The sequence below is a fragment of the Centrocercus urophasianus genome, unplaced genomic scaffold (assembly GCF_019232065.1).
Source record: "Centrocercus urophasianus isolate 14NV4802_14NV808 unplaced genomic scaffold, USGS_Curo_1.0 seq_12, whole genome shotgun sequence".
Classification (NCBI taxonomy): Eukaryota; Metazoa; Chordata; class Aves; order Galliformes; family Phasianidae; genus Centrocercus; species Centrocercus urophasianus.
Window position 1 is genome coordinate 4211954 of NW_024884364.1, and position 24098 is coordinate 4236051.

At 47.3% G+C, this 24098-nt stretch overlaps 1 protein-coding gene across 1 annotated transcript in view; it reads left to right on the forward strand.

Moving 5' to 3' along the window:
• Positions 1-24098, forward strand: part of FSTL1 (follistatin like 1) — a 42375-nt gene that overhangs the window by 7691 nt on the left and 10586 nt on the right. The window contains exons 3-5 of the mRNA XM_042810795.1: positions 20537-20641; positions 21762-21891; positions 22939-22971. Of these exons, the coding sequence (XP_042666729.1) occupies positions 20537-20641; positions 21762-21891; positions 22939-22971 (268 nt within the window). The remainder of the gene's footprint in view (positions 1-20536; positions 20642-21761; positions 21892-22938; positions 22972-24098) is intronic.

Genomic DNA, 24098 nt, shown 5'->3' on the forward strand with positions numbered 1-24098 from the left:
CCTTCTTAGTCATTGAATACAATTGGCCTCTAGAGATGAATTTGTAGGAAACACCTTGGAGAACAGCTTCTTGTAGCTGCTCTTTGCACTTTGTGGTTTAACCTTCACTCTTTGACTTCTCATTGCTGCAAAATTGTGTTGTGGAGGAAACTGAGTCTACATGTGCTTCATTGGGGAGCACAGGATGTGGTTTGTTACCTGATGCATGCATATGCATGTACATACATACAGAGAACCAACCTTTTTGTAGGGTAACTTGCCAATAACTCCAGCAACCAAGACCTGGGATGGGAGAGCAGAGCGAAATTTGCAGTTGATGCAGGTTCCTTCTGGATTTCTGATTTTCATGGGTGAATGCTGAATCTGGCAGTAGTATGTATGTAGCCCTGAACCGTATGGTGTCACTGCAGTGCCTGGGGCTGCTTCTGACTTGGTGCATGGGAAAGCTGAGGGGATGGGAGAGCAGCTGGGCATGAATGCGTCCTCGCAAATCGTTGCCAAGCTGCTCTGCAGTGCAGCTGCCTATATCCAGGGGCTGGGGTAAGTTAGGATGTCCTGGCTGTAGCCACAAGGCCAGTGATAAATTAGCATTAAACATACAAAACTGTTTGCTTTTTTTCCCAGATCATTGCTTATTTGCTGTAGAGGGTTGGTGGGGGACAGATTAAAGATGTTTCTGAGCAGATGTGGTTCAGAGCCTATGGCATAAGTAGAATGCAGACAGCTCTCTCCAGGTCTGTTTGTTCTTGCTGCTACCATCACACCATGATTTATACACAGGCTTTGGGCAAAGCATCTAATTCCTCTGAGCTGCAGTGTTCACATCTGTAAAATAGGAGTAGCAGCTGTGCTGTGCCTCACAGAAAGGTTTATGAAGCTGAATGCATTCCTCTTAAGAAAAGTTTAAAGCTCTCAGTTGGAAGATGTGGCTGGCATTGCAGAGCATTATTACCCTTATCAACAACAGTAGCGATAGCCAGGAAGATGGAGACAGTGTTTGGAGCAGAACTGTCAACAAGTAGTTCATTGACAGGCAGTAATGATGAGCCTTTGGCAGGGTAAGCAAGGGCTCCCTGTAGCCACACGGTGTGGATGAGCCTGGGCTCTGGCACAAGGCATGCTTGCTTGCTGCTCCTGACTGGTCTGTAGGACAGTGATGAGAGAGAGATGGGTTAGTGATTTCCATTGGTTGTCATGGCAACTAATGGAAATCACTTTTTTTTCCTTGTCTGTCATATATGAAGGGTGTTTGTTAAAAGAACTAGGAAACGTATTTGTTTCTTTTTAATATTAACTGCTGACTTCTGATCTTAATCAGTATGTTATCTCTGTTTTTCTCCGGAAGCTATGAGAGTTTTTGCACTGGGGATGAGGACTGGGAGCAGGCAGCAGCTGGGCCTCTTCTTGAGGCTGTTCTGCAAGGCTCCCCCATGAGCATCTGTTCACGAAACAGTGAGGTGCCCAAAGTTGCAGGTAGGGTGAGTGCTGTTTGCCATGGGAGCGGATGATCAGCTACTCTAACAAGTTTCGGGTTGGATGAACAGGGAATAATAATGACAATTTATCAGCTGGTGAACTGTCAAGCTTACTGACACGGTGAGGATAAAGAGCTTCGAGAATTCCAGATTATAGGTCAGGATGAAACTCAACTTAGTATTGTCTCTGTTTTGTGTAAACAACAGCATATCTTGTCACTAAAAATATGGCTGTCTACCAACTCTACTGATGCTAAAAGGAGCAATTTTTCCCTGTTGATTAGTAGGTGATAAGGCCATGAGGAACTATTATGCTTTGCATCTTCTGTCCTCTTGCCTAATGCAGCCCATATATCCAGTCTTGTGATTAATTCCATTTGCTCTGGACTCTAACGCATGTCCTGTAATACATCTAGTCTTGATTAAGTAATTACCACAAATGGAAAATACCACTGCGTTTGGCATGTTGTTGCAGTAGTTAATTATCCTCATGCTGTTGCACCTCATTTCTAGCTTCTAGTTGTCTAGTTTCGATCTGTGGGTGGTGACAGAAGAGATCTTTTGTACCATTTGAGTATTCCCCATCAGTAAAAGTGTGGTCTGCAGCGAAGATTGGTCCCGCTCTTGCTTTTGGAAAGCCGAACTGTCCCCCTGTGCAGGATCACAGATAGATTCATAGGCTCATTAAGGTTGGAAAAGACCTCTGTGATCTTGTATTCCAACCACAAAACCATCCCCAACGTGCCCACTAAGCCATCTCCCTCAGTACCACATCTACGTGTTTTCTAAACACCTCTAGGGATGGTGACTCCACCTCTTATCTGGGCAGCCCATTCCAATGCCTCACCACTCTTCCTGAGAAGACATTTTTCCCATACCCAGCCTGAACCTCCCCTGGCACAACCTGAGGTCATTCCCTCTTGCCTTATTACTGTTACCTGAAAGAAGAGGCTGACCCCCCCACCTTGCCACCACCTTCGTTCAGGGAGTTACAGACAGCAGTAACATTTTCCCTGGGCCTCCTCTTCTTCAGACTAAACAATCCCTGTTCCCTTAGCTGTTCCTCATAAAAACCTGTGCTGTAGACTCCTAAACAGCTCAGTTGCCCTCCTCTTGAGATGCTCCGGGGCCTCAATATCTTTCTGGCAGTGAGGGGTCCAGATCTGAACATAATCCTTGAGATGTTGCCTCGCCAATGCTGAGTACAGATGGATGATTACCTGTTTGCTCCTGCTAGCTACACTCTTCTAGAGCATCTGCTGAGGGTGCATTCAGTTCCCTCGTTCGGATCATTTAATAAAGATATTAAAGAGGACTGACTGCAGAAGATGGTTCCCTGGGTCTGCACGCACCCCTTTCCTAGCCCTTTCATGCTGCCTGTGGAGTGCTTGCTCCTGCCCTGTGGTAACAGGGCATCTCTACATCTGTACAGCCATGGGCAATGCAGATTGTACAAAGAAGAGCAAGAAATCCAGCAGCACACCTTTATTTAGGTTGAGAGAGTTCATGCTTGTTAACCTCAGAAAGTTGGAATGGCCACAGTAGCTGCTGACAGGTGAGGCATAGGCCCAGCAGCAAGGGAAGGCTGCACTCACATACCTCAGTAGATCAGCTCTGGTTTGCTGTTCTGGGGCCTCAGAGCTGTAAAAGACTGCATTACTGGCATCAGTGTCTCCATGCAAGCAAACAGAGCACTCACTATAAGGTCCCTCGCGGATGCCAGCGCGTTCTTTGTTTCTCTGCTTAGTGCACTGTTTCTTACAGCTAGATAAGCACTGATGGGCGGAACTACTCTCCCTGGTGCTGGAGGGTGTGTCTATTTATGGATGTAACATGGTTTGGTTCACATGTGGTCATTGGTCCTGGGACTGAGGGGTGCAGCGAGCAAGCTGTTTGCCCTGCTTTAGAAATCTCAAGCTATTACCAGCAATTCTGACCCAAACTGGCTACATTCAGAGGTGGAGACAGCCAGCTTTCTTGCTGTTTGCTCCACCCTTCTAAGAAAATGATTTTCTAGCCAGCTAACAATACAGGAATTTCTTCCAAGAATGAATCTTGCTTGCTTGCTGTCCCAAGGGCATGGGTTCTGTTCCGAGATGTGCTTGTACAGGGCTTGGCACAAACTGGCTGCGTCTTGACCTGGGCGTTGGGACACTTTGGTACTTTAAGTGTGTAATTAAAGATTCAGATGTGTTTTTTTTTGTTGCTCCAATGTTGTCTTTAAATATGGGTGTTTGCAGTCTTTCTCTTCTCTGAAAGAAAGTAGAAGGTTCTGCGCATTTCTTGTTCTTGAGTCCTTTCCAGTTCACATCTCAGGAAGGCTGAGTACACAAGGGTGAAGGTTTGTGCTTCCAGGTTTGTGCAGGAACCTTTCTGTGAAGCATTCAAAGAGAGCTCATGCACTATTTCTGTGGGCAGACTGATTGGAACTTTTTTTGATTTTGGTAGCTGATGAGAGGTGAGAGGAGATAGTTTGCTTGTCTTTTCATTCTATGGTCTGCCTTCAGCTCAAAGCCCATTTTGTAATCAAAGCTCCTCTACACAAACTCCTGTGTACCCCAGGGCTGTGGTTTTTAAACTCAGAGCCAAACATTCTTGTGACGTACACCTGAAAGAGGGGCTTCACTGTGGGTGCTGTGGAAAAAGGTGAGCAGCTCCCATGCTGTGGCTACGGCTCCCTCCTCCACCTCCTCTATTCTGGCTTCTGTGCCACCAGGCAACTGAAAACTGAACCATACTCCAAAAAACAAAAAAACAACAAAAAGCCACCAGCTGGTGCAGGGAGGGATAATCTCTCAGCTTTTCATTCATTGTCCCTGCACAGGCTGAGCTCAGGGAGGGGAAAGGGCCAGACCACCTCTGCAGCCATGGCTGGAGACTATCTCAGGACACAAAGCTGAGACTTAAGGCAGGATATGGGTGCTCTCCTCTTGGGTTCTGTCTGATCCCTGCATCCAGTGGATGCCCCATCTCTCCGCCCCATCACAGGGCTGAGCTCACCTGGGTGGTGGCAGATGGGTCGCAGTGTGAGGCTTGAAGGCTGTATGAGAGGAGGAATACAGGAGGTGCTTTCTGCCCTGCCCCATCCCCTGCTACCCTCAGGAGAGAGGCCCCTTCACTGGCCAATCCTTCCCTTTGAAACACGGAGTGTTGACTCTTTCTTAGCAAAGTGCTGTCCTGATTACGTCCCCTCACACCAAAACTATGTCTTTCTGTGAGAAGTGGTGGCTCTGGATCAGGGCTGTACTTAGGCTTCTGGACAGTGCAGGGCTATGGGGCTATGACCCTCCACCCACCCCACCGCTATCCATCCTGCTTATTTTCTTTTACAGTCAGTGCTCTGCATTGGGTTCTAAAGAATGTGTGTACAGCTGTCTTGGCTTTTAACAACTAGGGCTTTTAATTTAGCCAAGTGGGTGTTCACACAGTAAGCACCAGAAGTCACAAGTTTGTTCCTTCCTGCATCAGACCCATTCTGCAGCATTATGTGTTCCTAAGTGTTTGCTGAAAGCAGTAGAATGTCTTGGGGAGAAGTGCCTGTGTTTGCTTCATTATTTTTTATGAGATTTAGCTGTTAAAATTTAGGCACGCTGTGTACTGCCAGCAGCTATCCCAGTGGTAATTTAGGCTGATCCCTCTGCAGCTGCATGGTTTCCAACAGAGAAGGAAGAAGGGGGGAAATGACAACGTCTTGGCTGAGACAAAGGTACAAAACTCAGGTGATATGAAGAAATGCAGTAAATTCCATGCATGGACCATGTAGAAGTATGTCTCACTGGCTGTTGCTCAGTGTGTTATGAGGAGGGGAAGAAATTACAAGATTTAATGGGGCATTGATTCAACTGAAGGAGCAGGGTCGCTATGATAGAGCTGTCCTGACATCCTGGTGTTTTGGAGGATATGAGGCTCCTGAAAGTCATTAGTGTGGGCTGTCACAAAGGGCTTAGATTTGCATGGAGGATTAAACTTGGGGCAGCTGAGGTGCTTAGTGATCATAGATGCCTGCTCCTTCATTTGGCTGGAATTGCCATCATGCAGCAGGAATAGCTGGGCAGGTTGCAAAGTGTGAATTGACAGAGTAAATTTGGTTTTACTGTGGGAGAGGAAGCAGTAAGCAATGACAGGCCAGGTGCTGCTTCACCACCTTTTGGCTGTTCTTGCTGTAGAGTGAGTGTTTGCTCTTGGAGGGGAGATGCAAGCAGCCAGAAACAGTGTCCCTTTTATATACTTCATTTGAGTCTGTTGCTGCACCCTGAGCTTGATGCTGCTGACTGTGATGTGAAAGGCTTCTCATATTGCAGTCCCTTACAAGAGGCTGAAACTAATCTGTGTGCGTTTCATGGAGTTAAGTGCAAGAGCAAGCAATGCTTGCTATTGGTAAGGATTTGGTGGTTCCTATGATAAGTGAGAATTAGTGTCAAGTCTCCAAGAGGGAAAAGCTGTTGCAGATCAGCACAGATGCGATACCTGCATGTGTTCACTGTAAGATACAGCCCTTTTTGTTCAGGGCTGTTTTCTTCTGGGTTGTTGAAATGACTCACATCTTACAAGTGCTGGAGCACTTAAGAGGAAAAGAAAGGATGTGCAGTCAGCAGTTGGATTGGCAGAGGTTGTCTAAAGATGGTAAGGTAATGTGAATTCTAGCAAATCATTCACTGCAGGCTACAATTATTTACCTTACTTTGCTATTGCCATAGGCTAAAGGTGCACATGCATGCCATCCTTCAGCTCAGTGAGATGACTTTTTAGAGCTGATGTGCTAAAAGCTGCCAGCGTGTTGGGTACACATCAAAATCTCTACACCTTCACACTGTCTGGGCACTTGGAAAGGAAAGACTGGGAGGTATGGCAGCTTTTATCCTAGGAGAGCTGTAAGACCTGCAACGAGGAGCTGTTTGCCTTCCTTTGGGTAGAGGTGGTTTGTTTGTTTTCCATTTTTATTTTACACTAAGCTAGCCCAAGTTGTTGAAGATCCAAAAAGTTTTCTTCAGAAAACCAATCAAGAGATTCTACTCAAAAACTGAAAGGCGGAGTTGTGTTACCAAATGTTTCATTGCACAACATTAGACTTCCCATAATTGCAACACCCCAGGGTGTCCTGCAGTATATCCGCATGTTTATCATGACTTAGTACATTATTATAACATCAGTAATGCTTATGAAATCACATGTAGGGGAAAACAGATCGTGCTGTATTTGTTTCCTACAGCCTGTACATTTGTACAAGTAGCATCTAGTGTAACTTTAAGCACAGCCAGTGCAGTATCAAGTGCATGAGAATAATGGCTGCACATACGTGATGAGGTCTACTTAAGCAATTTGTTCTCAGTGTTCAAAAGGCTGCCATGGATTTCCTGGTGTGCTTGACTCAAAGCCAGCTCTAGGAACACATTTTAATAAATGCTCTGGGTGTGTAGATTTCCTGGGTTTCCTAAAATCTGTGTTGAAAAAGAAAAGCTTTTGTCCCTTCTGAGTTTCCTATCTTAACTTCTTTCTATGCATACCATTTTACCACTGAAATCTCTCCTCTGCACAGGAGAAGAGGATCTGGTTACTTTAGGAAAAGGAAGGTGCTCCTTTCTCTTACAGGGAGTCAGGACTTCTGGGAATGTGATCATCGTGGCAACTCCTGCAGACCTGTTTTTACCAACAGCTCTCTTCCCCTGGTACAAGCAGTAGGTAGCCGAGCCAGTCTTTCACACAGCAAAGGACTCTAAATCAAGGCACAGCAGTGATTTCTTTAGAAGAAGCATTTTTCATTAGCCCTTTAGCCCTTTCATGTGCCCGTTTTCTTCCAAGCTGTTTGCAGCCAGGGAGACATTTTGTTCAATTCCTGTCTGTTCTTTACCTCTCTGGATACGTGGCTGCAAGTCTGTGATCTTGCTGAAAACCCATGATCATCAGCAGCTCGGGCTAGTACACTGGGCTGTGAGCTGCAGCAGCTGAGGCACAAGTGTGTTTTTCTTCTGCTGACTTTATTAGAGGAGCAGTAAATTCTTCTAGGTCGGCAAGGTGGACAGCCAAGGCCGGCAGACAGCTGTGAAAGCTAACGTCTTCCACTTGGATTTGCCAGAGTCTGCCTCCTGAAGCCCTTAGTCTGCTTCGGTTGTACATCCCTGAGAGTTCATTTTTCCTTTTGGAAGTAATGGCAAAGATCCATTTGTCTTCCCTGGATGCTGCACAGCGTGCAGTCTTGCTGGGACATCTTTCATGTCCATGCTGCAGCCCTGGCTGTGCAAGGCTGCCTGACCCTGTGCACTTTGCTAACAGTGCAGAGCAAACTGAGGCTCTCCTGCTCTTAGCTGAAATAGCAAAAATTGTGTGGCCTTTTTTCTCAGCTATGTTCATTAAAAGGGAAATTTTCTGTTGAATACCAAAATTGTTTACACTGCATTAAAGCAAGGGAAACTCACCAAATATTTTGTGCTTGTTTAACTTAAAATACATCCAGACTCGGTGTTTTCCCCCTGCCTTTGACATGATTTTGACATAAAGCATGCAGAACACCAGGTTTCAGCCTGCCACGAATGAAATGTCTGTACAGTTCCACAAACAAAGGGTTCTTAGAGGAACATCAACTCTGCCATTTCTCTATCACTGGTGTGAAACAGATACTGTGGGCTGGGTTTCCTGCAAGGCTGAAGACTTTTTTTCCCTTCCCTATTTCTGTGTGTTTTCAGCATCACTGAATGCTAGGCTGTTCGGGGGGAAAGTCAGCCCTGGCCAAAAAAGCAGAGCATTTCTAATGAGTTTCTCTTCAAGAAGGGAAGTTGGAAGGAAGAATGTGGTGGGGGATAGGAGAGGGAAATAGAAGAATGTCAGTAATCTATAACGTGGTTCTTTGGAGGCCAACCTGAGGTGATCAGCCAAGCTGTTGATGAGTACATGGGGAAACTCAGTGGCTGAAAGCATTGATAAAGTTGCAAGCCACATGTCAGATACTCCCTCTGATTAGAGGTGCCTAACAAAGCTTCCTGACATCTGGCTTCTTGTTATTTGAGGAAAACAGAGAGGAAAAAAAAAAAGAACTTGCCTTGTGCCGTTGCCTTTCTTTCACTTTGGATGCCCCCCATCACATGTTGCTGAGCTCCAGGGTGTGAATTTACTGAGCTGCAGCTCCAGCTGCCATGAAAATTTAATTTCTGCTGAAGGATGGGTGCTGCTTGGATGGCAGTTGCTTGGGTGATCAAAGCAAGTGACACTTGGAGGCAATGTTTTGTGCCCAGAGACTCTGACCCTCCAGGAGCAAGCACAGCAGTGGGTGTTGGGAAAGAGGAGACCTGGGACCAGTGGGGCCAAGCTTGGTTTGGCATTTCTCAGTACTATCTGCCTTTGTGATGCAGGGAATCTGTAATTACATTTTGCCTTCTGCTTCATCATCTGTCTCTGCCTATTAGGGCACCTGCTGCTTAATTACTCGAGAAGCTATCAAACTTTACAGTAAGAGTTGTTATATCCTTCTTACCACAGACACAAACAAGCAAACAAAGTCATCACCTCTTTATGCTTCTTCTAAAGATGTGGCTGCAATCCCTAACGAGCAACAGTAATTCTGTAATTCTGTAAATGTAAAGCTGTAATTCTTTTCCAAGAGCAGCGGTAGTGGCAAGATACAACCACCATCACACGTAGAGGGTCTGTAGTATCATAGAATCACAGAATATCCCAAGTTGCATGGGAGCCACAGGGATCATTGAGTCCAGCTCTTGGCTCCGTGGGACCAAACAAAATTCAAGCAATGTCCAAATACTCCTTGCAGTCAGACAGCTTGGGGCTGTGCCCACTGCCAGGGCCCCACCACCCTCTGGTGCAGTACCTTTTCCTAACCCTCAGTGTTACCCTCCCCTGACGCAGCTCGGAGCTGCAGCTGCCATCAGGCCTCCCCTCAGCTCCTCTGCTCTGGGCTGAGCACACCATGGCACCTCAGCCGCTCCTCACACACCTTGCCCTGCAGACCCTTCACCACCTTCATAGCCCTCCTTTGGATGCTCTCTCACAGTTTTATGTCCTTCTTACGTTATGACACCCAAAGCTGCACACAGTTCTTGAGGTGAGGGTGAGCAGAGTGGGACAATGGCTTCCTTCTCCTGGCTGGCAGCGCTGAGTGATGCACATCTGATTGACACTGATGAGCATCCAGCCTCTGAGCTGTATCCCACCATGCAGCTTGCTAGGTGAGGAAACTAAATACACTGGGACTCGCTGTCACAGAATCCAAGTTCCCCATCGATCAGGCCCTAGCTCCAGAGGATGGTCAAGTCCTACCTGCCCTGCCTTCTTCTCATTCATCTTAGTCGCATCCTATGCCTGCCTCTTCTATGTGACCATCTAATTCATTTTTTCACAATTTAACTCTTTGTCTTCCATTACCATTTTCTTCTGGCATCAGCTGTGCTGCCTGTAACAGCTGATGACCTGCAAAGTGGCATGTAGAATGCAGTGTGGTCCTGTTTTTCATCTCATAGCTCCTCACTGTACCTCAGGCAGCAGCTGCCTGTCAAATCCTGCTTTAAACTGAGAAGTCTTACAGCAGTGCTAGCGTGGTCACTGCTTTCAGCCAGTGCTTGGGCAGAGTGGTCAGGATCTGTAGAGCTGTAAAGTACAGGATTATTCTTAGAAGTGACTGAAAATTCAGGAGTGTCAACAGACTCTAGAGAAGAGTCTGAGCACAGACACTACAGATGTGAGTAGCTTTTCTCAGGCAAGAGGCACCAAGGTGACTCCCCGGCCCGACTCAGGCTCTTGCAGTGATGCCAAGAATCATTCAGTGTTTTTAGCAAAACAGCATCAACAATTCCTCGAACACGCACAAAATAACTTAATCTTGTTCCCAGAAACCACTGACCTTTTTCTGTTGACACTTGAAAAAAGGAAAAGTCAGCCTGGGGCAAACACCTGGCATGGAAAATTTCAACCTCAGCAATTCAGTGCTGGCAAAGTTTTCAGCAGTGGAAAAGATGGTTTTGTAAGGGGAAGCATCCAGCTGCTTTTCAGTGTTGGGTGCTACTCATTCCACCCATAACGGGGCTGACATCTTTACTGCTGGCTCACCACTATGCTGTTACCCAGTCTTACCTCCTGGTGAGGATGGTTGCATGTGAAGTAGCTCTTTCTACAAGTGGTCACTGCTAAGCTCTCAGCCACATCTGAGACCTTGCTGCTGATGGATCTGTGCTGAACCACTCTGGGCCGTGCTCCTGCTCCAGATGGTTCTGGGGCCCAGAACTGCTGAGCTCTCCCGTTTTCCCTTCCTACATAGTGATTCAGTAAGGGTATGCTTTCAGTCAGCCATTTTGTGGCTTTTGCAGCCGCCCTAGGGTATGGCTGTCACCCACTGAACTTCAAATGGCTTTGCTAGGATTAGCCTAGACGTGGAAGATTATTGAAATACCTGGTGAATCTTAGCCCTCTGCTTCTCTGCTTTAAATTCACTCTAATACTCTGAACTCAAGTCTTACTCCTTGCTTTTTGATGAACAGTTCCTGGTATCGCTGATGGGTTTGTTATGAACACTAGCACAGAGATGGGCTGACACTGAGGTCCTTCATGCATGCCATTGGGGAATCTGTGAATGGGTACAATTTCTGGCTATTAGTGACACTAAGCCAAAACTACAGCGTGGAATCAAAAGCCCATATAACTCACTTTTTCTGGTGTACAGGTTGTGTCTCTGGTTCAAAATATCTGTATTTCTGAGCAGTGGAAATCTGTGCAATAAAATACATCTCCTATGAAAGTTCCTCTTGTCTTCCTATCTTCCCATGTAAAATTCCTACACTCACAACTTCAAGGACAATTCTGCATTGCTCAGGCATTTAATACTGTGGAATTTTAATGGCAGAAGCTTAACTTTCTGTTCCATTAGCCAACTGCCAACAGAGATTGCTGGGAAAAAAAAGTGCTTACCTTCACCTAAATTTTTTACTAGCAGGAGAAATGGAATGAAAACAAAATGAATTTATTATGAAATGGATTTGTTTGTAGACCTTCTTCTTGTGCCGTTGTTTGCTTTCTTTGAGGGCATTTAAAGCAGATTAGCAGCCCTAGAGACAGAAGTCCATTACTTACCCAAATTGCAGAAAGCAGCGGAGGCAACAGTGCAATCCCTCCATCGCTTCCCAGTCCATCTTCTGCATGCCTCCTGCATTCCCAGAATGGAATTCACCTTTGTCCTGAAGAGACCCAGCTCAGCTGGGAGAGGACAGCTAAGTGTGTGCTGTCTGCTCCCTCCAGCTGGGGGCATCTGTTGAAGCCTGCTGGCTGCTTAGGGCCAGGTCCCATGCTGAGCAGGCACATGGGACACCTTCCTGAGGCAGAGAACCGGTGCACTGTGCTTCACCATCTTTCTGGGAAGCAAAATCGTGAGGAGTTTTGGAGGGAAGAAGAGGAGAGTGAATGTGTGATCCCAATGAAGAAAAAAGAGCTTTACAAATGCCTGCACAAAAGGAATTGTTCCTTTCAAAGCTCTCAAACACAGCTGAAGCTGCCTCCCGCAAGCAGCTGTCATTCTCTTCATTCCTAGATGGATGGATGTAACCAAAGGGCAAATCCATTCTACTTGTCTTCATCCCTAATCTTATGTGATGTCTTGTTGTATGAAGGATTCCTTCTGGAAGAAATCTGGAATTTGGCAGACGTGACTTATCTTCCTGATTATCATCTTGGGTAAGCTTGCGTCATAACAAAAATAGTGAATGCAGTTATGAAATTTTTATTGGCCCTCTTCTGACCGTAAAATGAGGTTACACTGCACATTTTCATCCTTAGTTTGTCCAGTCTCCTATGTTTCCATTACAATAGAAGATTTTTCTATCCCCTGCTTCTTTAAAAATGTTACTGATAACAGTCAAAACATACTGTTATAGAAGAGCATTATTTATTAAGATAGATATCTGTTACCATATGTTTTCCTACTTCATAGTGGGTATGATGGGGGAGTGAAATGTCAAGAGAGAGATGTGTTATTTAAGTCAAAGTTTAGAAGTAGTCTATGAGCAAATAGGTGTGAATTGGTTATGAATACAGTCAGACAACATCAGGGGAGAGTTCATTGCTGTGAGAGGGTTTTGAAGTCAGTCTTTCAATGTGTACGAGAAAGGCAAAAAATAATATAGTTTATGTAGTATCATGTAAGTGGAGCTGTATGCAGAAGGGCCACTGGCAGCTTGGGGATGGAAGATGATCCAGGAGGCACCTCTCTGCCCCTTTTGTAATCTCATGGCGAGCCTTGCAAGGACTGTGTCACCTAATGGCAAGTGTTCGTGGTGAAGAGTGTTGTGGGGGGGGCAGCTAAGAGCAGTGCCTCAGGACAGCAGCACCTCAATTTCTTAGAGTGAGCCACGGGCATGTTGTTCAAGTGAGAAACAATGGAGATTTGTTAAATTTCCTTTAGACCAAAAAAACCAAACCCCAAATTCTTATCCTAAACATAACAAGGGTTTAAAGGACTGCCCAAACACTTCCACAGCATGCTGTCTGATAGAGCCACAGCCCTCTTGCTGGGCAGGCAGGCAGCTCTGCCCTACAGCACACACCCACAGTGATTTTGAGGAAAGCCAGCAAGCCAGGAATGCATGAGGATGTTGGAGCTGTGCATGCTCATAGCTTTTCATCTCCAAAACACAGCCTGGCTAGGCCGCAGGGCAGAAAGCAAAACATCCTGGGCTGAGTTCAAGAAGTGCTAGAGAAGAGGTTGTGTTTTTGGAGGCAGTTCAGGCAGTGATCTCTCTTCCAGGAGCAGGGGCTCCAGGAAGTGCAGGGAGCCTCAGGCTCACTTGCAGTGCCGCCTCTCCCTCTAGCCCAGGGACTGGTAGCAAGTCCCCACAACCTCCTTACTGCCTCCTGAGCAGTGGAAAAAGGGGCAGGCGAGTGCTTGGGTTGCTGCCAAGAGTGAGATGGGCACAGGCTGCTCAGCTTTGAGGAACAGGACCGATGAGACGGTGCTGAGCATCAGAAAGGGGTTGAGCAGAGCAGGTGAAGAGGGGAGTTTTCCCCAGTAAAATCCTGTCTGAGAGCTGCCTCATTAAATCAGCGCTGTTTGCTTTGCTGTAGTGACTCAGAGGAGAGGATGCTTTCCCCACAGCAGCATCTATTTGGGTTAATGTAGCCACCAAAGGGAACTGCGGCTTTGTCTTTCTGTTTGTTTTTTCAAAGTCAAGCCATGGGAGTCAGCATCAACAGTCTTCCAAGCTAGACAGAAAAAAATTCCATGATTGCAGAGAGCGGGGCAAGGGATGTCTGCAACAGTTCTTCGTTATTTCCAGACACTGTCACAAAGGGCCAGATGGAAGGAGATGAAAGAACGGGAAGAATAAGTTGCTTTAGACAATAAGCGGTGATATTTTAGGAATAAAGCCATGGGAATAATTGACTTTTTCTAATTCTTTAGCTGAATCAAAGAAGCAAAACAAAAAGTTTATTTCAGATCAGTTGAAATTCTTCTTTTATTCTCAACATAAACCAGAGCTGGTCAAACAAAAAGAAGTTAATCTCACCAAAATGTGTTTTTGTTTTGCTTTCTTTAACTTTTTTGCTTTCTTTAACACTTCATGAAGCACATTTAAAAAAAAAAAAGAATAGTTCAATTTAGAAACTGCTTTGGGATTGAGACTGTTGCCCCAGCTAGGTACAAATTTGCCTCAGATTGCATTTCCCAGTGAATGATCCCTCTGTCTGAAAAGCATTACCCAGCCTTAGGAACTGTAGGAAGTTGTTGATCGCTTCTCTTGCTTCTTAATCAGAGGATTGTACTCATTGCATGTGCACTGCCATTCACTGCAGATCATGTACTTGCTCAGCCCTCCCCTCCTTCCTCCTGTGGAAGAGATTTTGACTTCATTTTTACAGTGTTTTTTTCCACTCCTCTTTCCAGTACCGACAAGGAGTCGCACATGATCTTCTGCCAGTTGTCAGGTATTTGGTAGTAAAAACAGAGGTTACAAGAATCTGGAGAACTTTTTTGGCATCTGCCAACCTCCTGAGACCCTGGTTTGCACTTTGAAGGTTCTGAGACAGCAGAGTTTTGGCTGACTTGCTTTCAGCTCGCTCTGGCAATGGGGACACTGTTTAAGTTCTCATGGAGCTGTGCCTTTTTGGCAAGGTAGATAGATAAGCAGGCTCCTTGCAGCTTTGTTTTACTCTGCTTCTGCTTTCAGATTTCCTTGTTAGTCTGATAACAACCCCAAATTGGCTCTGCATCAGCAAGGAGCTGAGCAAGTCTGCGACCAAGGCTAGAAAATGGGAAGTATGAAACTGGCTTGTGCCCAATGCTATTCTCGCCTCCTTCCCACACAGGTTGACTCAGTGCTTCCCTCCATTCCATAGCAGTTTCCATTGCTTTTTCTAATGAGCTGTGGCAGGAGTTGGGTAAAGCAGGATCAAGGCACGGAGCTGGGAATGAGGATCATAAGAGCACTGTGTCAGTGATGGGAACAAAACTACTGAGGTCTCTTTTACAAGAAGCCCAAGGCTGCTAGCAAACCTCATCACTTTCAGCACTCCGTGTTCCTCTTGTGCTTCCACTTTCTGGAAGAGGTGAGGAGATGCCATAGGGTAGTAAATGTTGACTTGCTTGTCTTTCTCTTCCCTCTGTTTGGAGCCAGATGATGGCTGAGAAGTGTGGCAGGTCTGGGTCCTGTTTGGAAATTAATCACTGCATACTACACACACCATCCCAGTAGCTTGTGACAGTGTGGAAATGGAGATGCTGAAGGATAAAAGAAGGGCTGCCTATCACAGAAAAAACTGCAGCCCACCAGAGGCTTAGGGGCTAAAGAGAGTATGTGAGATTGGTTGTGTATGGTGTGAACAGCCTCACATTGAGTAGCAAAGAAGGACCACGAAGTGAGTGCTCCTCAAAATGGGGCAGAGAGTGTTAGGGCTCTGGTACTGAGCTTTGTGGCAGGGACTGGAAAGCACCTTTTTCTTTGGGAAAATGCTGCCAACAGAGAAGACTTCCTTTTACTGCTGAGCCCAGGTGTGCTTGGAGGGGGGGTGTAGAGGATGCGGTCTGTGCTTCTTAACAGGAGGAGTTATGAGCTGCTTAGGTTGGGAAGCCAGAGACAAATGCTCCATCCCTGCCTGCCCCAAGGAGACTGACCTCCTCCTCCTTTTCTTCCTTCTCCTGACAGCAGGGGCTTCCTCTGCCTGCTCCTAGGTGCTGTGGCTTGCTCTGTATGCTGTCCCCTCCTGCTCACATTCAGTAATTAATGCTGCCTTGCTTTTATGATTTAAGCAAAACAGGATGGAGAATTGTGGTTCCCAGAAGTCCAGCTGTAACAAAACATAGCTTGGCCTTGGGCATTTGGGGTCTGGGAAGGAGGGTTGTGCCCCAGCAGGGATTGTGGTTTGTCTGTCACGTCACAGCATGGTCCTGGCCCCAGACCAGGAAGAGAGGGGTGCTGAGCCCAGCTCTTGAGCAAATCTTCTCCCACGGTCCTCTCTTTTCCAGTCTGTCCTGGGAGGGTGAGGATACCGATCTCACCTCACAGCCCCCATGAGATTAACTTCATTAATCTCAGTTATGGGGGCCGCAGGCCGAGGACTGTAGCACTAGGGAATCCAGTCCCTGCTCCAGGAGTGCGGTAGGGATGGGCAGAGGGATGAGTGCTGCGAGGCAGCGTGGTTTTGGTGTGTGTTATGTTCAAGGCTATGACTGCAAAGGGGTTTTTAGGGTGAGCGGCAGAGCGAGGTTCTACAGCGAGAGCAATGCCAGCACAGCCTTTCTGCCTTCCAGCAGCCATTTTCCAGACTTGTTTGTGACAGAGATTTCCTCTTTCCCAGACTCCCATGTCATTGTTCCCCTTATGGGGCCTCACCGGTCATTGCCTTGTGATGGAAAATAAGAGGTTGTAGGGGCCAGAGCGCAGACATTCCTTATAGCTTAAAAGGGAAAACAGCCTGAGCAAGGAGGAATCCCTGTGAGAGGTGTGCCTGGCTGCTGCTGCTAGCTAGCAGCATCTTGCTGGAAGAGAAATCAGCTGTTTGGCAGATGACTTTGTCCTCTTTGTTAGGTTACCAGGAGAAAAGCCTCCTTCCTGCAGTTCCTGCCTCCTTCTCCTTGTTGGCTCCTGCATGCTCGTGTGGGACACGAGGGAGGCCTGGCTTCTGTGCTGGGCTGTGCTCCCTGTCACACAGCCTGCACTGTGTTTGGGGTATGCTTAGCTTCAATCTCTGCACCCTGGTATGCTCTTCCAAGCTGCAGAAGCTGCAGGCCCCCTCCTCACACACATAGGTTTTCCGGGAACACGCCGTGTATCCAGCACAGGTGGAAATAAATGCTCCAGCTTGTTTCCCGTTAGTGAAACTGCAAAGGAAACTTTTCTCCCAGATCCCCCAGGAGGCAGAGGTGCTGGGATGCTGTCAGTGCTCTCCTGCCCCTCACCTCCAGCGGCTCTCCAATCCATCAGCCAGTTTCCACTGCCACTGATGGAGCGGTTGAGGCCTCCGAGATGACAGGACCCAGCTGTTCCTGTGGCTCTGGGTGACCGGCTTAATGAGAGGGACCCATGGATCAGCCCCTGAGGAAGGAGCTCATGAGCTACCCTGTGCTGGCTGACAGGCTGTGCAGAGAGCTGCTGGAGGCTGGGCTTCATTAGTTCTGCAACTCACAGAAAGGCTTTGGAACCGCAGGGAGGTGGAGGAGCAGGGCGCCTGAAAGTTTAATGGCTCTGGGCCCCTTCACATCTTGTGCAGAGCTCATGCTGACACCTTTTCAGTAGTCTGTGTGTCACTGTGTTCAGTGTGTCTGGTTGCAGTCCCCTGAGGAATGCATCACTGGCCTGGGATCTGTCTCACAAACCTGACCTTTTATCCTTTTTTCTTTGCCTGATTGCTTTGGGGACTGCCCATTTTCAGGCCTTCTAAGCTGCCCATGGATGCCTCTGCTGCTCTGAGCTGCCAGACATGCACCCTGTGCCTCCCAGAAGCCAGAGAGAGAGGCTTGTCAGGATGGTGGTTGGTTTTGCCTTGGGGCCAGGTAGTTGAGAGCTGAGGGAAGGTACAGCTGGGTCGTGATGTGATGGCTTCTGTGGCTTGATGGCAGGTTTCCTTCCAGAGCAGGGCATAGAGATTGCTTTGCAGCCCTCTATACTCCTAACAGTGATGTTGCCTGGGGAGGTACATTGTGCAGATTTCGATGCGGTGTAATATAGTATTCATGATTCAAAACCCATGCACTGAGCTTATCTCTGATGATTGAAAACAAACCTAGGTGAGACTTAAAGGTAGTTTGTGTAGGGTTTCTTCCAGAGCTCTGTAGATGCCCTGAAGCAGTAGCCCTAAGAAAGAGAAATCGCGGTGCTTATTGGACTGCCTGTTCACGGTCATCCTAATGCTGGGGATGCTTGCTTGTTTCCTTCTTATCTGTTCCATTTATGCTGTTGCCAGATTTCCGCCTTGTCACACCAGAGCATTAGAGATCCAATGGATGCCACAGGAATTAGGTCAGGTTTGCTCGTTAGTCCCAAATGAGAGCAATGGGAGAAATGTGCTGCCAGAGCCAGAAGCACAAATGGCTTCAGGTGACAGACCACATGCTCTGTGCTCCCCCCAGTGTACATGGGACCTACTCTCCCAGCACCTCTGCAAAAACTGTTTTGCCCAGAGCACGCTTGGGTAATGGGGATGGAATGCACAAACTAAGTTTTTTCTCAACACTCAGTTCTCTCTTTGGTTGCTGCAACACGTGTCTCCCTGCAGCCTCACAACAGCAAGGAGAGAGGTCTTGGCAGTCAGGAGCTGTGGCTTCTTGTTGTAGTTTTCTGTGCCTTGTGTCTCCAGATCTTTCAGTGTTAGGGAGGAGGCATTGCCAAGACAACAGCTGATGAAGCGTTAAGTTTTGTGGGTGAAGGGTGATACTGAGTTGGACTGGGAGCTGTGCAGGCAGCGCTGTTAGCCAGTGGCACGCCTTACATCCATACCCCTTTGTCAGTCTGTGGCACAAGAATTCATGTGAGTTCTGCAATCCCAGGCATAATCCTGTTGCTGTTTAGTTTTCCTTATCGAAGTAGTGCCCAGGCTTGTATAATGTATCAAACTGCTTCCCAGAGGAACTTTTGTGTTAGTGCTCCACAGAGCTTTGATTTCCTTGCACATCAGGCAGGGCAAAAGTGCAAACCCTTGAGCACACAGAGCATTATAGAATCATAGAATCGTTAGAGTTGGAAGGGACCCTTAAAGGTCATCTAGTCCAACTCCCTGCAAGGAACAGGGCCACCTACAGCTCACGTTGCTCTTACCCCCAGGTCCAGCCCGACCTTGAGTGTGTCCAGAAATGGGACAACACAATATGAGGGTTCCAGTTGTTTTGCAGATTTCTACATGGTGATACCAAAAGAGGAAAAAAGAATTGCTGCTGATAGCAGAAAAGCTTTCTGCTTCTGATGAAGCATCCTCACTCTATGCCCGTTGCTCCTGTGCCTTACCCTCGCCGTCTGGGCTCACATGGCTCCAACGAGGGGAGCTTTATAGAAAGCCAGCATGGTGTGGTTGGAGAGGCTGGTAGCGCTTGTGAGGCCACCAGAGAGTCTGGGTGGAGGTTGTAGAGCCTCACTCACAGTCCCCACTGTTGTCCTCCATTCTTTCAACACTGTCTTGGTGACTGTCCCAGCTGTGTGCTCCCTGGCTGGATGAGTGCGCAGCAGGCTAGCAGGTGGATTATTCTGAAGGCCAGGGCAAGGTCACTCAGGTAATGCTCCAGCTATCACTGGAGGCTGTTCAGTAAAAGCAGCAACTTGCTATGAGATTGTGCTTTGAAAGCAAAAAGTTAAAAAGTTGTTGGGATAAAGAGGCAGCAGGAGAAAAAAGGTGTGCCCAGCGTTTGTCATTATACGTATCAGTAATGCTCTTCAGGCAGATTCTGCTCCTCTTTCATCATCTATATCATCTATTTGCAAAGATATATGTTGGAAGTATGAAGATAACAGAATGAGCAGAGGTTCTCTGAAGAATGATTCTCAGATGGGAAGGGGAAAAGTCTTTGTGTATTAGAGAGCAGATGGGATCAAGTTGTCTCATTGGTTATTTTACATTCCTCGTATTTCTGACTGATGCCAAACTGTTGTGGAAGGTAGATGGCAGCCCTGAACCAGACACTTACAGGTGGGAATTGTGGGATAAAATAAAAGTCACAAAAGAAATGAATAGCAAGGCATGAGTTAAAATCACAGTCTCCAAATCAGAGCCCCTGGAACCATTTTCTCCTTTCAGAGTCTAAGTAAAAAGAGACCATAAACTGGTGAAAGGAAATGGTGTTATTTTTGAAAACGTGGTTAACGTGTGGGAATCTTCCCTGGTAGCTGTCGGCAGCTAAGGAATGCAGTGGTACTTGGAAGAAAAAAAAAAAGAAAAAAAAAAGGATTTGACATTGGTACGAACAACAGGAGTTTTTGTGACAACTGGGAGAAAACTGTGAAGTGCAAAATTTGTGCTGCAGGGCAGGAGTCAACTGCTAGCTGTCAGAGACCAGGAAGAACTCCTCCGTGGGAAGGTTACTTTATAATTATCCACAGCAGTGTTTCTTCTCTGAAGCATTTAAGTCTTGGCCGGTGGGGGCAAGATAATGGGCCTTGCAGATCTGTGTTGCTCTTCTGTGACGGGCGTTATCTGGTGCCTGATGGCAATTTCTTCCTTCTGTTCGGTATCACACCTTTCTCCAGGGTCATGTTCACCTTCTTAAATGTTTTGAGCAAAGACATTTCTGCTGCCTGCCCTCCATGGAGAATATTTGAAGGCAGCAGTCCTTGACTCGAGGGCATTACTCTTGCCGTTTTTGCTAGCCGTTCTTTTGCTCATGTTCGCTCCCGTTCTCCTAGGTGATTTTCCAGGAATGACCCCGAGGAAAGCCTTTATTGCTGGGGCTGTGGCCACAGCTCCTGTTTCTGCCCCTGGTTGTTGTCTGAGCCATCCATCTTCTGCCATCATGTCTGTCCTGTTCTGTCATCTGTGCCTTACCGGCTTGGTGCTCTGTGTTCCAGCACAGAAGTTACATATATTATATTTTACAGCTGCTGCTGATTTGGGTGACTTGATGTATTCTATGCCTCTTTTTTTATGTCTTGCAGGAAGAGCCAAGGAGCAAATCCAAAATCTGTGCCAATGTTTTCTGCGGAGCTGGGCGGGAATGTGCAGTGACAGAGAAAGGAGAGCCAACCTGCCTCTGCATTGAGGTATGGGGACAGAACAGCTCCTGCACTGCCCAGCCCTTGGGCTGCACTTCAGTCACTGGGAGCATCACAAACACTGGTTTGGAGCAGCTGCAAATTCACAGCAGCTCTTCAAACAGCGGGGCCTTTCGCTGCATGGTGTGAGGGAGGAGCCCTGCAGCATATACATTTTCTGGGACTTGCAGCTGTGATGCTCACACATCTTTAACAGGCATGGCAGACTTGGCTGGAGGTCTTTTGTTGGGAGAGCCTAGTGGGGTATTGATATCCAGCTGGCTGTGGAGGGCACTGAAGGAGAGTCAGAAAGCTCCAAGACAGCTTTCCCTGCCCAGAGGCTTGTTTGTGGAGGGTACAAGCACCCTACTAAAAAATCAGCTTTTGTGAAATGGAAATAATTGTGGTGGAGTGCTGTGAGCATGAATAGTTGCCTCCAGCAGGGAGCCAGTGATGATTAGAAAAGCCTTTCCCAGCTGTGGAGACAAGGTCTCCCTGCTCTGCTCTGCTCCATGTTTTCAAACTGCTCCTGCCTGGCTCCTGGGATTGGGCTCTCTGCTCCTACCTCCCTCTCAGCCCACAACTCAAACACAGCGAAAGAGAATTGGTCCCTTAGCAGGTAGGGAGACTGTTGACTGGCCAGGCTTGGCCAGGCTGAATGATGCAGGAGAAAGAAGCTTGCACCTTGCTTGGTGGCACTGGTGAGCTCTCACTTTTCTGTAGGTTGAGCTGTCTGCTGCTGGCTGGCAACGTGGTCTAAATTCAGATGCTGAAAGGTGGAGCAGATCCTACAGAGAGCTGTAGCAGAGCTGAGCAAGCAGAGGGGCAAACCTTGAGACAGACACATTCACTGCACATAGAGCTGCAGCTGTAGGACTGCATTCAGTGTTTATACCAAGTTTTGATTTTTTTGCTGTGCTCCACTTCTTGGATAGTCCTGCGGTGATATTGCTGACTGGGGATGGGATGCAGGGAAGCCTTTGAATCCACATCTACAGTCAAATCCATGTGGCTTTTCCTGGGGAGACAGGGAGAGGCTTTTTGGGCTGGGCTGAACCTGGGATGTGTCTCCTCCTCATTGCTGCCCCCAAGAGGCAGGTAAAAGCTCTCATCTCTGGCTTTCTCACAGCAATGCAAACCTCACAAGAGGCCTGTGTGTGGTAGCAATGGCAAGACGTACCTGAACCATTGTGAGCTGCACCGAGATGCCTGCCTCACTGGCTCCAAGATCCAAGTGGATTACGATGGCCATTGTAAAGGTAACCCTGTGCCCAGGAGCAGCAAGGAACAGCTATTCTAAAGGGCAGAGAGCTGAGAGCGTTGTGTGGTAACAGGGCAAGGCAGAGGCCTTGCCAACCAGGACCCTGTTCCGAAACTGCCAGCCAAGGTAAACAGGGCAAGCCTGGAAAAGGTACCCAGGTTCAACTGATACCAAATCACTAGGCACAATTGTTATGATGAACTAGGTCTGAGCTGAGCCATGATATCGGGTCAGTATCAGATGTGGTGGTGGTAACCAGGGTCCATAAATCAGAATTTCCAGGCAAGTCCATAGAGATAACAAGGTGAGAAGGTAGTCCCAAGATGAGGGCAAGGATCAACAAAATCTGTGGCCAAATAAAGGAATGCTGGCAGCAGAGCTGGGGGCAGACATATCTACAACATAATCTCAGACAAGGACAAGGAACTAAGGGATAGAATCATCATATTTTGAGTTGGAAGGGACAAGAATCACCAATTCCAACTCTTGACCCCACACAGCACCACAGGAAATCCAAACCCTATCTCTGAAAGCTGTGTCCAAACGCTCCTTGCTCTCTGGCACTTGGTGCTGTGCCCACTGGGCAGGCTGTTCCATGCCCAGTGCCCTGTGGTGCAGCCCCTGTCCCTGACCCCCAGCTGCCCTCCCCTGACAGCTCCACGCCGTTCCCTCGGGCCCTGTCGCTGTCACACAGAGCAGAGCTCAGCGCAGCCCCTCCGCTCCCTGTGAGGAGCTGCAGCCGCCATCAGGCCTCCCCTCAGCTCCTCTGCTCTGCGCTGAGCGCATACGGGACCTCAGCTGCTTCTCACATACTTTATCCTTCAGAATCTTTACCATCTTTGTAACCCTTATTCATGACGAAAAGTCACAGCCTTCCTCCCCTTATATAACAGTTGCTCCAGTCCCTTCATAATCACTGTGTTCCTCTTGTTTCCAAAAGCTCCCATGTTCATCTGCTCTTACCCAAATGGCACTCAGGATAGGAAGAAGTTCATAATTCTTCATGTTGAATCAGAAATGTTCTCTTCTGTCTTTCCTTTAACAGAGAAGAAGTCTGAGAAACCAGCTGCGAGTCCAGGTAAGAAGCCATCTCCTTGTCTGGCTGGAATCTGTGTGTATTTGGGAAGAGAACTGGCTCTGAGTACTTCTGCACTGGCTGTAGCAGAGCCTGAGATGATAGATGAGCAGAAATAAGAGGGCTCGGGTCCTCACTCTTGGGTACTTTTTTGGTCCTTACTCTCAGGGACCTTTTTAGTCCTCACTCTTGGGTACTCCTGGACTCCTAACTGCGCTGAAGAGTCTTAGGGACTCTGGGAGCATACAAGGTGAAGTGTGAATTTGCCCCTAGGGGCACAAGCTGTGTTCATCATCCAGACTGAGGAACGAGATACATATTTCCTTGGGGATCAAAGATTCAGGAATTGTGCTACTGTCCTCCTCAGCTCCAGGAGCACTCTTATAAAAAGAAGCTTTGTTTCAGGAGCAGGTAACTGATGGGCCCAGTGGCAGAGGGGCAGCACTGCATAATGAATGGGATATTGTTGGGGAATCAGGAGGTGTAACTGAATCACCACCCATCAGCTGTCTGGTTCCCTGTGCTTGATTTCTCTTCTTATCTCTTGCTTGTGTACGTAGACTATAGATTTTGGGGCCATGACCTGTGCTCCACCAAGGGATCCTTTTCCTATCCATGGCTTATCAATCCTGGAGCTGTAAAATCATCAACATCAGCTTCCTAGGAGAAATGAAAGCAAACCCACATACAAACCTAAGGCAAAGGACGGTGTCAGAACCTAGCCATCACCTCAGTTTTAAGGTGTTCAAAATTAAACACCACAAACACAAAGTTAAACAAATACCCTGTGGGTTTTTGTTTTTATTGGTCCATCCAGTTGTGATTGTAGTCACTGGATTCAGAAGGAAATCATGAGTGTGTGTAAGTGGCACGAGTGCACAGGGATTCCCCTTGTCTCTCCATTGACCTCTGGACAGGTGTGACAGTGCAAATAAGCTGGATGATCTTTCAGTTTTGCTTCTGAATATCACGTTTGTAACCAGCATACAAAACGATACCTGTGACTGGAGAGCTCTGAGAAAAAAACACAACTTGACCCCCTGTAATTTACAGTGGACAAGCCAGGATTTTGAAGAAGCAAAATCTCCTGAGACGTAGGCCCTAAAATTCAAGATTTGGGAAGAGCATAG